This window comes from Mobula hypostoma, chromosome 24 (assembly GCF_963921235.1).
Source record: "Mobula hypostoma chromosome 24, sMobHyp1.1, whole genome shotgun sequence".
NCBI classification, from domain to species: domain Eukaryota; kingdom Metazoa; phylum Chordata; class Chondrichthyes; order Myliobatiformes; family Myliobatidae; genus Mobula; species Mobula hypostoma.
This window is the reverse complement of record NC_086120.1, coordinates 44,764,939-44,780,805: the sequence shown is the minus strand read 5'-3', so window position 1 is coordinate 44,780,805 and position 15,867 is coordinate 44,764,939. Positions and strand designations below refer to the sequence as shown.

The 15,867-nt window shown below is 43.6% G+C and overlaps 1 protein-coding gene and 1 long non-coding RNA gene across 4 annotated transcripts in view; one reads left to right on the top strand and one right to left on the bottom strand.

Annotated features, from left to right (window-relative positions):
• Nucleotides 1-15,867, bottom strand: part of LOC134337272 (uncharacterized) — a 43,553-nt gene that overhangs the window by 18,637 nt on the left and 9,049 nt on the right. For 2 of the 3 annotated variants that reach the window (XR_010015956.1, XR_010015955.1), the window contains exon 2: nucleotides 13,074-13,298. The exons of the other annotated variant lie outside the window; for it this stretch is intronic. This is a non-coding gene — a long non-coding RNA (uncharacterized LOC134337272). The remainder of the gene's footprint in view (nucleotides 1-13,073; nucleotides 13,299-15,867) is intronic. 3 annotated transcript variants of the gene reach the window in all.
• peak3 (PEAK family member 3) overlaps nucleotides 1-15,867 on the top strand; it is a 96,375-nt gene that overhangs the window by 72,422 nt on the left and 8,086 nt on the right. The window contains exon 3 of the mRNA XM_063032136.1: nucleotides 6,550-7,241. Within this exon, the coding sequence (XP_062888206.1) occupies nucleotides 6,550-7,241 (692 nt within the window). The remainder of the gene's footprint in view (nucleotides 1-6,549; nucleotides 7,242-15,867) is intronic.

Sequence of the window (15,867 nt, the reverse complement as noted above, 5' to 3'; positions counted from 1 at the left end):
AGGTGGAGATGAGTCCATGGCCAAATCAGCCATGATATTATTGAATGACAGAGCAGGCTCGACGGGCCAGATGGCCTACTCCTGCTCCTATTTCTTATGTTCCCATGACCTATGGGGGCCAAATCATTGGATATACTTAGAGCAGAGATTGATAGATTCTTGATTAGTAAAGACGTCAAAGGTTATGGGGTGAAGGCAATAGAGTGGGGTTGAGAGAGAAAATAAATTAGCCATGATTGAATGGTAGAGCAGATTCGATGGGCCAAACATCCTAATTCCACTCCAGTGTCTAATGGAGTTACGGTACATGAAAACGCAGTAAGCGTTCTCCACTACATTGAAAGCCTTAAGCCGCCTCACATCAATTTCTAAAAGCGCTGACTTCCGCCACCAACTCTATCATAAAATGCCCCAACTGAGCGCTAAGGATTAATGCAGTAACGAACATTCCTTTCCCAACACCACTTTTAAATAACTGCCTACCTGTTTCAAAGATCAAGTCAATTTATTATCAAAGTATATATATGTCACCATATATAACCCTGAGAGTCATTTTCTTGTGGGCATACTCAGTAGATCCATAATAGAATCAATGAAAGACTTCACCAACTTGGGCATTCAATTAGTGTGCAAAAGACAACAAACTTGTGCAAATACAAAAAGAAAGAAATAATAACACAAAGGAATAAATAAGCAATAAATATTGAGAACATGAGATGAAGATTCCTTGAAAGTGAGTCCGTAGGTTTTGGGGACATTTCATCGCTGGGGCAAGTGAAGTTGCGTGAAGTTATCCCCTTTGGATCAAGAGCCTGATGGTTGAGGGTTAATAACTGTTCCAGAACCTGGTGGTGTGAGTACTGAAACTCCTGTATCTCCTTCCTGATTGCAGCAGTGGGAAGAGAGCATGTCCTGCGTGGTGGGGGATCAACATTTCATGTAGATGTGTTCGATGGTGGGGAGGGGTTTCCCCCGATGGATTGGGCCGTATCCACCAGCTTTTGTAGGATTTTCCATTCATGGGCATTGGTGTTTCCATACCAGGCTGTGATGTATCCAGTCAATATACTCTCCACTGCACATCTATAGAAGTTTGTCAAAGTTTTAGACGTCATGCTGAATCTTCGCAAACTCCTAAGGAAGTAGAGGCGCTGATGGGCTTTCTTCGTAATTGCACTTACATGCCAGGCCTAGGATGGTTCCTCTGAAATGATAACATCATGGATTTTAAAGTTGCTGACCCTCTCCTCCTCTGAATCTCCAGTGAGGACTGGCTGATGGACCTCTGATTTCCTCCTCCTGCAGTCAATAATCAGCTCCTTGGTCTTGCTGACATTGAGTGAGAGGTCGTTGTTGTGGCTCCACTCAGTCAGATTTTCAATCTCCCTCCTATATGTTGATTCATCACCAAGTTTCTCTTGGGAATAAGTGCCTGGCGTCTGAATTTCACCTTCTCATTTTCTGAGGGTGTTTTGTAGTAATGGTTAAAAAAAAACCTAATTTCTTTCTCAGGAATTAACTCCCAGAGCAAACCACAACCTACCTCTGGTTTGTGGAACTGAAAACTTATGTACATTTTCAAAAGGTTAGGTTTTAAGGAAATGTAGACTAACAAACAGCAAAAAGAAATAATCTCACTTCACGGGTTTTAGTTGCAAGATTAAATTAGACATGATGTCACCCTGATTAGCCTTAAAAACAGCAACTTACTTTAATGATCATGAAGTCAATGCACAACCTTATTGATGTTAAATGGAACAGCGAGGTAGAAAGAGGACAGAGAGAAAGGGAGAGAGAGAGGGGGGAGACAGAAAGAGAGACAAAGACAGATGGACAGAATGAGGGAGACAGAAAAATAGAGAAAGAAACAGAGAGAAAGAGAGAAAAAGAAAGAGACAAATAGACAGACAGACTGGGTGAGGGGCTAGCTAAAGGAATGAGCAAGAAAGAGGAGCTAAAATATTGGATCAATATAACTAATTTCTAAATCCCAACCCTTTCTCATTAACTCAGCAAGAGTTTCCATTGGTTCTTTTTACTGTGAATGTCTAAATCACACTCTCTCTGCTGATTTAAATGCTAGCATATTGAAAAATGGAAACCATTATATTATACCATTATCACTGGGAAACATAGTTAATGGCATATTTAGAGCAGAGTTTGAATAACAGAAGTTTGATATACAATACCGTGCAAAAATTGTGGTGTTCACTGAGCTAGGCAATTAGCTTGCAGATGTTTCCTCACCAGCTGAGGTGAGACTCTCAGTGTGCAGTTATGCTGTTGCTCTCTGGGAGAGCTCATAATATTATCAGCCCCTGCTCACTTGCCGCAACCCGAACTACCAATATTCACCACCATCCTAAATTTTGCAAAGTCTCTTTCTCTCTAGAGAGAGAGAGCTTGCATGCCTACGATATTTGCACAATAATGTAGTAATTTTATGTATTGCACTGTACTGCTGCAAAAAAAAAATAAATTTCATGACATGTGAGTGACGATAAACCTGATTCTAATATGGGTGTCTTTTGTAGACTGAGAGTGGGAAGGGGGCAGGGAGAGGGGAGGGAGTGGGAAGCTCCAGAGAGACATTCTGTAATAATCAATAAACCAATTGTTTAGAATAAAATGACCTTGCCTGTTATCTCAGGGCTGGGTGTGTCTACACCCACACCACCTCACAACCCTGGCACCTGTCACCTGTCCCACACCCCTCCCTTGGCACAATATAATTGCCATTCCCAACATCCTTTGCTCCCACCAAATTTAAGAACTAATTTTCCGCTCCACGTTGGCAAATACAGTACTGTGCAAAGGTCTTAAGCACCCTGCCTCCTAAGACTTTTGCACAGTACTGCAACATTCCAGTGACATTTAAATTCACATCAATAATTGCTGTATGAAATGACCCATGCTGTCTGGAAAGGTTACCTGTTACCAGGAGTATAGCAACAACTGAAACACCATTCACTGCCTTCTTGTCGCACTCTTCATTTGCTCCTTGTAGTACACATGACCCCCTGTTATGGAGAGGGAGCGTACCTAGTGTGACACGGTTTTGTAGCACTTAGCACGATGCTGTACAGCACCAGTAACCCAGGTTCAATTCCTGCCACTGTCTGTAAGGAGCTTGTACGTTGTATCTTCACCCTGTGACATAGTGGGTTTCCTCTGAGTGCTCCAGTTTCCTCCCACAGTCCAAAGACATAGTGATTAGTAGTTTTAATTGGTTATTGCAAATTGTCCCATGATTAGGGGCAACTCAGGGGTTGCTGGGCAACGTAACTCGAAGGATCAGAAGCGCCTATTCCACACTGTATCTCAATAAATAAACAATGATGCGTATTAAGATTATCTGCAACATGAACTCATGTCGCCTGTGCATGCTTCAAGAAACACAAGCTGAAACAAAATGTGTTAATTTATTTAGTATATCTGCATAACTTTCATAAGAGAGAATTTTATTCTTTATCTCAAAACTTTGGGTAATGGTTTATAAATTCTGTAAGGACAAATTTCCATAAGAGGAACATCTGTTGCACACTCACCTGTATAACTGAGCGCTCCACAACATAAGAGCAGAATTAGGCCATTTGGCCCATCGAGTCTGCTCCATCACTCGATGGTTGAGTGCATTATGTGGTGTGACTTTTGACACCTTGCTATATCAGATGCTGCTGGTAGGTGAGTGTCAGCTGATCTCTTTAAGGGACGTGTTAGTGGTAACTGTAGCCCTGTTTCCCATCCTAGTAAACAACAACACAAAAGGACTGATGGACACTACGTAGGGCAAGAGTTTAGGATGTTGCTGCAGGATGGAGTTATAGAATAGCTATCAAGTGTCATGATAATAGAGAATGAGGAAATTCAGAAAAGCAAAATTGGATTTGGAACTGGAACTGGAACTGGAATTGGAATTGGAATTGGAACTGGAACTGGAATTGGAATTGGAACTGGAATTGGAATTGGAAATGGAGTTGTAATTTGAAGTGGAATTGGAATTGGAACTGGATTTGGAATTGGAATTGGAAATGGAATTGGAATTTGAAGTGGAATTGGAACTGGAATTGGAAGTGGAATTGGGAACTGAACATAGGGTGGGAGTTGGAACTGGAATTGGGAATGGAATTAGAATTGATTTATTGTTGTCACATGCACTGAGATACAGTGAAAAGATTGTCTTGCATACTGGTTATACTGACCAATCCTGATGCAGGATTTCAGCCGGAATGTCTATGAACCCCTCCATAGATGCTGCCTGACCTGCCAAGTTCCTCCAGCATTTTGTGTGCGTTACTTGGATTTCAAGCAGCTGTAGATTTTCTTATGACTGTTTGTCAATGTGGAGTGGAGAGCAAGTTTGCAAATCTGACAGGAGCAAAGAATGTTGAGAATGAAGAGGGTTGATCACCGCAGCAGGGGTGAGGGACGGGTGGCAGAGAAAGAGTGCCAGGGCAGGGGTTGGTATGGGAGCAGACACACTCAGCCCTGAGACACAAGGCAGGGTCATTTGATTCCAAACAATTGGTTTATTGATCATTACAGAATGTCTCTCTGGTTCTTCCCTCTCTCTTCCCCTTTTTGCAACCATGATTCCCCTCTCCCTGCCTCCTTCCCACTCTCGGTCCACAATAGAGACTCATATCAGAATCAGGTTTATCATCACTCACATATGTCATGAAATTTGTTTTTTTTTGTGTGTGTGGTAGCTGTACAGTGCAGTGCAATACATAAAATTGCTACAATACTGTGCAAAAATCTTAGGCACTCTAGTTATATATGTGCCTGAGACTTTTGCACAGTCCTGTATCTCTCCTACAGCTGGGTGACCCAAACTGCACACGGTACTCCAGCAACACACACAAAATGCTACAAAACAGCATCTATGGAAATGCAAACAAGAGAAAATCTGCAGATGCTGGAAATCAAAGTAATATGCACAAAATGCTGGAGGAACTCAACAGACCAGGCAGTATCTATGGAAAAAAGTAAATAGTCGATGTTTCCAGCCAAGATCCTTCATTTGTCCTGATGAAGGGTCTCAGCCCAAAACCTCAACTGTTTACTCTTTTCCATAGACGCTGCCTGGTCTGTTGAATTCCTCCATAATTTTGTGTGTGTGTCTATGGAAATGAATAAACAGTCAACGTTTTGGGCCAGGACCCTTCATCAGGACTGGAAAGGAAGGGGGAAGAAGCCAGAATAAGAAGGTGGGGGGAGGGGAAGGATGACATGCTAGAAGGTGATAGGAGCAGCTAACCGGTGGGGAAATGGGTGAAGTAAGAGACTGGGAGGTAATAGGTGGAAAAGGTAGAAGGCTGGAAAAAGAGGAGTCTGATTGGAGAAGAAGGTGGACTATAGGAGAAAGGGAAGGAAAAGGGGCACCAGGGTCATGATAGGCAGGTGGGGAGAAGAGATCAGAGGCCAGTACTCCAAGTGCGGTGTCGCCAGTGATTTGTGCTCTGTGTAAATAAAACAACTTTTGTTGCATAACACTCCGAAAAAGATTTCTAGCCAATACTTGTACCATAATATATAAATTCAATGAGTGTCCAATCTGGTTTTACTTGGCTATGTGGCTTTTTTTTTATGCAGAGAATGGCGGGAGCCTGGAACGCCCTCCGGGGGCTGGTCATAGAGGCAGATACGTTAGGGAGATTTAAGAGAGTCTTAGTTAGGTACATGAATGAAAGAAAAATGGAAGGCTTTGTGGACGGGAAGGATTACATTGATTTTGGCATAGATTAAAAGTTCTTCACAACTGTACTATGTTCTATGTTCTATCTTAAATAGCGATGGCTGCTATCAACCAGACCCAAAAATGGAGAGAGTGAACAATGTCTTGCTTCATGTCTTTATCAACCTGGCAGAAAGTTCACATCATCCAAGAAATAGAATTTAGTAGGTGTCTAAAATTAACTTCAGTTTATCTAATGATGGATCCTTGATCAATCTCCCATACCAATGATCTTCCTAAAATGTAAGGTGAGCTCCATTGGTTATACCATGTAATAGCTAAATCCAAGGATATGTATTTCTAGAACATGGAACATAGAAAAATACAGTGCAATACCAGCCCCTTGTCCATGGTGTTTTATGCCAGACTTTAACCTACTTTAAGGTCAACCTAACCTTTCCCTCTTACATAGACCTCCATCTTTTGTTCATCCATGTGCCTCTCTAAGAGTCTCTTAAATCTCCCTGGATCTATCTGCCTTGACAACCAGCCCTGGCAGCAAGTTCCATGTGCCCACCACTCTATGTGTAAAAAACCTAACTTCATCACAATATACCGATATTTAGACAGACAGCACCAAAGTAGTCAGATTCAAAGTCAGATTTATAGAACATAGAACAGTACTCAACAGTGCAGACACTTTGGCTTACAATGTTTTGCCGACCTTTTAACCGACTCTAAGATCAATCTAACCCTTCCCTCCTACGTAGCCCTCCATGTTTCTATCACCCATGTGCCATGTTGAAATATTTAGTTTATCTGCAGGAGATCTGTTCTTGCAAAATAACAAGTGTTTTCTTTTCGGCCTTCAGCTGACGTCCGCTCCAGTTTGACCCCTACGAAGACCCTGCAGAGTGCGAGCGAGGCACTGATGGCAGCTCAAGGGAAGGCACCTGAAAAGAAGTTCCCCGACGACTCACAGCCACCCCCACTCCCGAAAAAGACACTCAACAGGACAAACTCAGCTCCAGGAAGGGTTCTGGCAGGTTCCTCGATGTCGAAGAGTCTGCCTTGTTCACCTGGATTTCAGATATCCAACCCACTCTATGGCATCTATGAAGGGAAGATGATATTTCAGAATAAAACGAGCTTCAGTACCCCGAGTAGTCCACTGGGCACGGAAGAAAAATTCAGTGCATTCAACAGAAGAGCAGGAATGGTGAAAGCTCGGAGTCTTGATGGGGTCCCCAGTTACGTTCCTCAGGTGGATATGGAGAAATTGACCTTCCAAATGTCAGATCTGGAACTATGGCACTGGATTAACTTTGAAAATCAGGAGGACATTTTCAGGAAACTCGCCTACCGGTGCACGATGTCCCTGAAAGGCATTTCCGCCAAGTACGCCAGTTTTTTTGTGAAAGGGGATAAGTCCGTGCTAACATTCAGTGAAAGCAACTGGCCCGATTTCAAGCTGTCGTTCGACAAGCCTTGCTGTTACTCTAGAGATGCTGTTTACTACACAGCCCAGTACACTCAGGACCCACAAGAAGAGCTCACGTTAAAGGTAAAAGCCATTTCTTTGTGCACATTTAAACCCTAGATTTAAACAGCACTATTTACTCGGAACATCCCAACCACAGAATTAGCTGTGATGACTATATGGAGTTTGCACGCTCCCTCTGAGACTGAAAAGGTTAATTGCTCCCGTTTCCTTCCACATCCCAGAGGTGTGTGCGAGATTAATTGGTCACCGCAAATGTTGCTCAGTGTAGGCAGAATCTGAAGATATAAGGTAGTGGGGGGGGGCACTGAGGACAGTTGATAGGATATATGGAAAGTAGGTTAAATTAAAATTAGTGGTAGAATGGGATTGGTCTGAGAGCAAGCTAATATGACGGGGCATAATTTTAAGGTGACACACACAAAATGCTGGAGGAATTCAGAAGGTCAGGCAGCATCTAAATGAGCAAATAGTCCATGTTTTGGGCCGTAACCCTTCTCCAGGACTGGAAAGGAAGGGGGAAGGGGGAAGACACCAGAATAAAAAGGTGGGGGAAGAGGGATGGCTAGAAGGTGACAGAAGAGGAAGCCAGGTGGGTAGGAAAGGTAAAGGGCTAGAGAGGAAGGAATCTGATAGGAGAGGAAAGTGGGCCAATAGGAGAAAGGGAAGGAAGACGGGACCCAGGTGGAGGTGGTTGGCAGGTGAGAAGAGCAAAGTGGCCAGAGTGGGGAATAGATGAAGGGTGGGGAGGGAAAACATTTTTTCACCAGAAGAAAAATCGTTATTTATGTCAACAGGTTGGAGGCTACCCAGACAGAATATTAAGTGCTGCTCCTCCACCCTGAGTATGGTCTCATTGTGGCACAAGAGGAGACCACAGACTGACATGTCAGAACGGGAATGGGAATGGGAATTAAAATGTTTGGCCACTGGGAAATTCCACTTTTGGCGGATAGAGTGGATGTGCTCAACGAAACATCCTGTTGGAAAAACTTTGAAGAAATAGCAAGCAGGATAGACAAAAGAGAATTGGCTGATGTTGTGTATTTGGATTTTCAGAAGGCCTTTGACAAGGTGCCATATATAAGGCTGCTTTAAAAGCTATGAGCCCATGGCATTACAGAAAAGATTCTAGCATGGATAAAGCAGTGGCTGATTGGCAGGAGACAAAGAGTGGGAATAAAGAGAGTCTTTTCTGGTTGGCTGCCAGTGACTAGTGGTGTTCCACAAGAGTCTGTGTTGGGACCGACACTTTTCATGTTATATGTTAATGATTTGGATGATGGAATTGATGGCTTTATTGCAAATTTTGGAGACAATATGAAGATGGGTAGAGGGGCAGGTAGCTTAGAGGAAGTACAGAGGCTACAGAAGGACTTAGACAGATTAGGAGAATGGGCAAAGAAATGGCAGGTGGAATACAATGTTCGGAAGTGTATGGTCATGCACTTGGGCAGAAGAAATGAAAGGGTTGACTATTTTCTAAATGGAGAGAAAATACAAAAAAACTGAGGTGCAAAGGGTCTTGGGAGTCCTTGTGCAGGATTCCCTAATGGTTAATTTGCAGGTTGAGTCTGTGGTGAGGGAGGCAAACGCAATGTTAGCATTCCTTTCAAAAGAAGTAGAATCTAAAAGCGAGGATGTAATGTTGAGACTTTATAAAGCACTGGTGAGGCCTCATTTGGAGTATTGTGAGCAGGTTTGGGCCCCTCATCTTAGAAAGGGTGTGCTGAAACTGGAGAGGGTTCAAAGAAGGTTCACAAAATTGAGGTTCAGAAGGATGAGGGGTGACCTCATTGAAACCTATTGAATGGTGAATGTGGAGAGGACATTGGTTATGGTGGGAGAGTCTAAGCTCAGAGGATACAGCCTTAGAATAGGGGGATGTCCTTTTAGATCAGAGATGAAGACAAGCTTCTTTAGTCAAATAGTGGTGAACATGTGGAATTCTTTGCCACAGGCAGCTGTAGAGGGAAAGTTTTATGTATATTTAAGGCAGAAGTTGATAGATTCTTGATTGGTCAGGGCATTGAGGGATACAGGGAGAAGACAGGAAATTGAGACTGAGAGGAAAATTGGATCAGCTGTGGTGAAATGGCAGAGCAGACTTGATGGGCCAAATGGCCTAATTCCTCTCCAGTATCTTACGGTCTTATGGAAATGAGCAATCAGTTAACATTTCAGGCCATGACCCTTCATCAGGACTGGAAAGGAAGGGGAAGATGCCAGAATAAAAAGGTGGGAGGAGGGGAAGGAGACTAGCTGGGATGTGATAGGTGAAGCCAGGTGGATGGGAAAGGTAAAGGGCTGGAGAGGAAGGAATCTGATAGGAAAGGAGAGTGGACCAATCGGAGAAAGGGAAGGAGGAGACGCCCAAGGTAGAGGTGATAGGCAGGTGAAAAGAGGTAAGAGACCAGACTGGTGAATAAGAGATGAGGGAAAGGGGAGCGAAAACTTTTTTTTTTAACCACAAAGAGAAATCACTATCTATGCCATCAGGTTGGAGGCTACCCAGATGGAATATAAGGAATTGTTCCTCCACCCTGAGGGTGGCCTCATCATGGCAAAAGAAGAGGCCGTGAACCGACATGTCAGAATAGGAATGGGAATCAGAATTAAAATGTTTGGCCGTCGGGAATTTCTGCTTTTGATAGATGGAGCGGAGGTGCGTGGCGAAACTGACCTCCAGTTTATGAAGGGTCTCACCAATGTAGAGGAGACCACTTTGGGAGTACGGGACACAATAGACGATCCCAGCAGATTCACGGGTGAGATGTTGCCTCACCTGGATGGTCTGTTTTGGGGTCCTGAATGGAGATGAGGATACAGGTGAATGAGGCAGGTGTAGTACCTGCAAGGACAAGTACCGGGATCGGAGGAAAGCATAGGGGATTTGTAAGAGGTAAGTTTAAGTGGCGGAGCAGGCTCAACGGGCCAGATGCCCTACTCCTGCTCCTGTTTCTTTTTTCCTTATGTTCTATATTCTACCATAGCCTTGGTGTGCCCAATGGCCTCTACTATGTCATAAAGAAATCCGGAATGGACATTGTTATGGTATAGGTAGTTAGTTATTTGTGAGGGATGGTAAAACTGATTAGAGCAAAGTTTGGTGCAGAGACTTGTTCTCCCTTTATAAGTTAAACTGGCTGCAAGGTGCTGAAAAAGCCCAGTTTCTGTGGCTCAGACCGTGGTTCCTCCAAGGCTGCCACCTCAGAAATCTCAACCCACGCTCCACGGTCAAAAGTGGAAGTCACCAATCCTGTGAGAAATGGTCAGAGAAGATAAGTGTGATTTTAATACTTTTAATTATTCGTGAGCAATTACATAGAGGTGTTGCCTCAAGAAGGCAAATTCCACCATTTATGACCCTCACTATCCAGAACATGCCTACATCCCTACCATCAGGAAGAACCCTGAAAGCCCTCATCCAACACTTCTTCCCCTCCGCCATCAGATTTCTGAACATTTTCTCTTTTGGCGCTGTTATTCATTGTTAACGATGTGGTTTCGGGGTATTTGGAGGCACACGGTAAAATAGGCCAAGATCACCATGGAGACCAGATCGTTGGGTGTACTTAAGGCAGAGGCTGATAGGTTCTTGATTAGTCAGGCCTGAAAGGTTATGGGGAGAAAGCAGGAAAATGGAGTTGAAAGGGAAATGGATCAGCCATGACGAAATGGTAGAGCAGACTCGACGGGCCGAATGGCCTAATTCTGCACCTATGTCTTATGGTATTTTTGTAACTTATAGTAATGTTTATGTTTTGCACTGTACTTGCTGTCATAAAACAACACATTTCATGACTCATATCAGTGATAATAAACCTGATTTTGATTCACTTTACAAGTTTTGCCATTAAATTTTACACTGACTTAAGACTTTATATTGCCATATCACCAGTACTCGAACATCGATTTCCCTAACATCCTGGTTTCCTTCAGATACTCTGGTTTCCTCCCATGTCCCAAAGACCTGTGGGTGGAGAGGTTAACTGGCCATTGTAAATTGCTTAGCTGAGTGGGAGAATCTGGAGGGGAGGTCGGTGCCAGATTGATGGGGCAATTGGTGAGTATCGGTTCCATGGAAAAGTAGTGGGGAATGGGAGGCCTAGACGCTTTGTCAGACATAGAAGCAGAATTAGGCATTCAACCCATTGAGTCTGCTCTGCCAATCAATGATGTTTGTTTGAATCGTTTGTAGCCCTATCTTCAAACCTTTTCCCCTTAACCCTTAACCCTATTACCAAGCAAGAACCTACCAATCTCTGCCTTAAATATACCCAGTGACTTGGCCACAATGGGCATTTGTGGCAATGAATTCCACCCTCTGGTGAGATTCCTTCTCAACTCAGTTTTAAAGGGACATCCATTTATTCTGAGATTGTGCCCTCGGATCCCGCGTTCTCCTATTAAAGGAAACATCCTCGCCACGTCCACACCACTTCTGGCATTTTAGTAGCCAGTAGGTTTCCCTTCCACTTCCCCACTCCCTCCAAAGTAGGGGCCAAACACCGAATGCAGAATAAGGTTCAGATCCAGAATCAAATTCAGACTTTTTGTCACACGTACATCAAAACATACTGTGAAATGCTAATGATGCACTGGGGGCAGCCCGCAAGTGTTGCTATACATTCCACCATCTGCCAACATAGCATGCCCACAATGTTTAATATGATCCTGTTGGCCTTGGGGTGGGGAGGCCACCGACTCTCGTGACATCGGCAAAAAAAAAGGTGACAATAAGTTAAACTCACAAACATGCCTTCAAGACAGCAAAGCGAAACAAAGAATGTTTCAGTTCATGAATTTAAAAGGTCACTGATCAAAACTATTAAGCCAATAACACATACCATATAGAGACACGGGACCCTACAGCACAGAAACAGGCCTTTGGCCCAACTAGTCCATGCCAAACCATTAATCTGCCTAGGCTTATTGACCCGTACCCAGACAATAGGCCTCCATACCTCTCCCATCCACGTACCTGTCCAAACCTCTCTTAAATGTTGAAATCAAACCCATATCCACCACTTGCTCTGGCAGCTCATTCCACACTCTCACCACCCTCTGAGGGAAGAAGTTCCCCCTCATATTGCCCTTAAACATTTCACCTTTCACCTTTAACCCATGACCTCTAGTTGTCATCTCACCCAACATCAGTGGGAAAAGCCTCCTTGTATTTCCCTATCTATATCCCTCATAATTTTGTATACCTCTATCAAATCTCCCCTCATTCTCCTACACTCCAACGAATAATCCTAACCTTTACAGTCATTCACTAATACTCACATCTTCAAGTCCAAGAAACAATCCTGTAAATTTTCTCTGTACTCTATGGAAGGGCTGTCTATGCCTGCCTTGTTCTATGTGTCCATTTTCCACCAAGGCTTGTTAGCTGTTGCCGCTTTGTTGCTGTTGCCTTGTTCAAGATCAAGTTCAAGTTTAATTATCATTCAACCATACATGAATACTACGCGCTAGGGAAATTCTAGGCAGTCTGTAGAGTAGGTTACGTGGGCGGCACAACATTGTGGACCGAAGGGCCCGTAATGTGCTGTAAGTTTCTATGTTCTAATACCCATGAATACAGCCAAACGAAACAGCCTTACTCCGGTGCCAAGGTCACAGTACCAACAATCATACACAGCACTGGGCACATATAGCACATTTGGCAAGGACAAGCAGTGTACAGCAGTTCGCAAAAGAATGCACGCACGCAATCCAGCTTGTCGTTTCACTGATTGACCACCGTAGGGCAACACCAACAGAAGGGGCCAGCCTACAACACCGCCTCCAGTCTGTCTTCTCCAGACTGCTGCAACAGGCAAGCCCACGACTTGAGGCCTAATCCTCACTACAACTGAAGCCACGCACCTCCCCCACCACCTGTCTCACCAGTAAAGAAGGAAACGGATCTGCAGCGTTTCACGTTATCAATATCCAACACAAGAGGAATATCCAAGACAGTCACTGGGTGATAGATTGCGCGCCGTCTTTGCACACTGTCTCCGATGCCTTCCTGTAGCTGGCAGTAACGTGGTCTGCACCAACTCCAGCTCCTCCCACCAACTAGTAGCTCGTTGATGGGGTAGACCTGCAGTACGTGAAGTTCTTAATGTCCTGCAATCATAAAAACGATGTTTGAAAAGAAACAAAAAAAACCTTTGGTTGGCCCCTGAGAGGCCACTGTATCCAAACACACTGCCATCTTACTGGAAGTTATTGGTGTTGTTCTGCCGAGTATTGTGGGCCATGAGGTAACGGTGTCAGAATGTGTGATGACACTCACGGGCTGCCTTTCTTAGCTTGTGTCGGCTGTTAATGCAAATGACACATTTCACTGAATGTTTTGAAGTACATGCGACAAATAAGTGAATCTGAATCTAATGTTTATTGTATTTTTAATTTTATTTTATTTAGAGATACAGCGCAGAACAGGCCCTTCTGGTCCAACAAGTCGCACTGCCCAGCAACCTGCCTATTTAACCCCAGCCTAATCACGGGGCAATTTACAGTGACCAATTAAACTACCAACCAGTATGCCTTTGGACTGTGCGAGGAAACCAGAGCACCCGGACGAAACCCACGCAGTTCACGGGGGGACCGTACAAACTCCTCATTAGGTTTTGTCGTAAAGGAGGGGCTGAGAAAATTTCCAGAGGAAATTCTAAAGCGTGATGGGAACTGGGGATGCAGAAGTGGGCAGAAAAGAGTCGTGCTGAGATCCACAAGGGTTGCAAGGCCATGATTTGTATGATTTGCAAATTGCTAAGCAACAACAGACAGTTGATGACTAGAGTTTACATAGACAAAAAGGCTATGCAAATAAAGACCTGGATAATCTGTCCAAGTACTTATGTAGTCTTGAACAGATGTGAAACAAAGGATCATTTCTCCTGGACTGTTTCATCACTTGTCCATTGTGTTACAGATCCACATACCAGAATCAGAATCAGATTTGTTATCAGTCGTATGTCATGAATGTTGTTATTTTGCAGCAGCAGTACAGTGCAATACTTAAATTACAATATGAAATACATATAAATTAAATAAGTAGTGCAAAAATAGTGAGGTAACGTTGCTGGGTTAATTGACAGTTCAGAAATCTGATGGTGGAGGGGAGGAACTAAAACATCAACCGTGTCTTCAGGCTCCTGTACCTCCTCCTTGATAGTACAGGTCCACAATCCCTTATCCGAAATCCTTGGGGCCAGTTGCATTTCGGAATTCAGAATTTTTTGGATTTCAGACCCCCCCCCACCCGATACCAAAATGTACATATGCTCGAGTCCCTTATTTAACCTGCTTTAGTGCAGTGGACTTTAGGACCCGGCGGCGCACCAAACCTATGCACATCCTCTCGAATACTTTAAATCATCTCTAGATTACTTATAATACCTAATACAATGTAAATGCTATGTAAATAGTTGTTATACTGTATTGTTTAGGGAATAATGACAAGAAAAAAATTATTTCCAACAAAAACATTCAAAAAAACATAAAAATATACAGCTTCAAATGAACTGAATCAGACACATGGTAGCAACACACATAAAAGTTGCTGGTGAACGCAGCAGGCCAGGCAGCATCTCTAGGAAGAGGTGCAGTCGATATTTCAGGCCGAGACCCTTCGTCAGGACTAACTGAAAGAAGGGTCTCGGCCTGAAACGTCGACTGCACCTCTTCCTAGAGATGCTGCCTGGCCTGCTGCATTCACCAGCAACTTTTATGTGTGTTGCTAACATTTCCAGCATCTGCAGAATTCCTGTTGTTTGCAGACACATGGTAAATGACTTATTGGAATAAATGTAGGACGTCACTATCACTGTCACTATAAAACTTAAGTAACTTGTCTTTGTTTATTTAAATCATATACAGTGGTAGTTCTGACACTATTTTCTTCAGTAAGACGCCACACAGACACACCATAATCAAGCTTCTGCAATAACTCTACTTTCTGTGTTATTGATAATGAAACAGATGCTTCCTTCTCTTTTTCTCATTGTTACCCATAGGGGTATCTGCAGCTCTTTTTGCCATTTTCACAGTGAAATTAAACACACAGTCAACAGTGAACACAAAATATCAGCGAACAGCAAATGCACGTGTAACCAGTATGAGCGCTGAGCCACAACTGACGTCTGGCGGCCTCTGCTAGTGCTGCCACGTCACACCTGAGTGATGTCAGCTGTTGGCGAGAAAAGCTTCAGTTTTCGGAGCTTTTTGGATTTCAGAGTTTCGGATAAAGGAATGTGCACCTGTAGTAATGAGGAGAGGGCATGCCCTGGGTAGCGAGGGTCCTTAATGATGCAATACAACTTTCTGAGGCATCGTTTTTTGAAGAAGTAGTGCAAAAAGAAAGTGAAAATAGTGAGGTAGTGTTCATGGGTTCATTATCCGTTCAGAAATCAAATGGTAGAGGGGAATCAGAAGACAGAGCGAGGGAATGCTTCAGCACAGTATAGGCCTTTCGGCCCATGTTGTAGTGCCGACCTTTTAACCTACTCCAAGATCAATCTAACCTTTCCCTCCCACATAGTCCTCCATTTTTCTTTCATCCATGTGCCATTTTGAGATATTTAATTGTCTGCTACCTTTAACTCAGTACAGGCCTTAGTCGCCTATCATAGAACATAGAACATAATCAGCAGAGAACAGGCCCTTCGGCCATTGATGTTATGCTGACCAT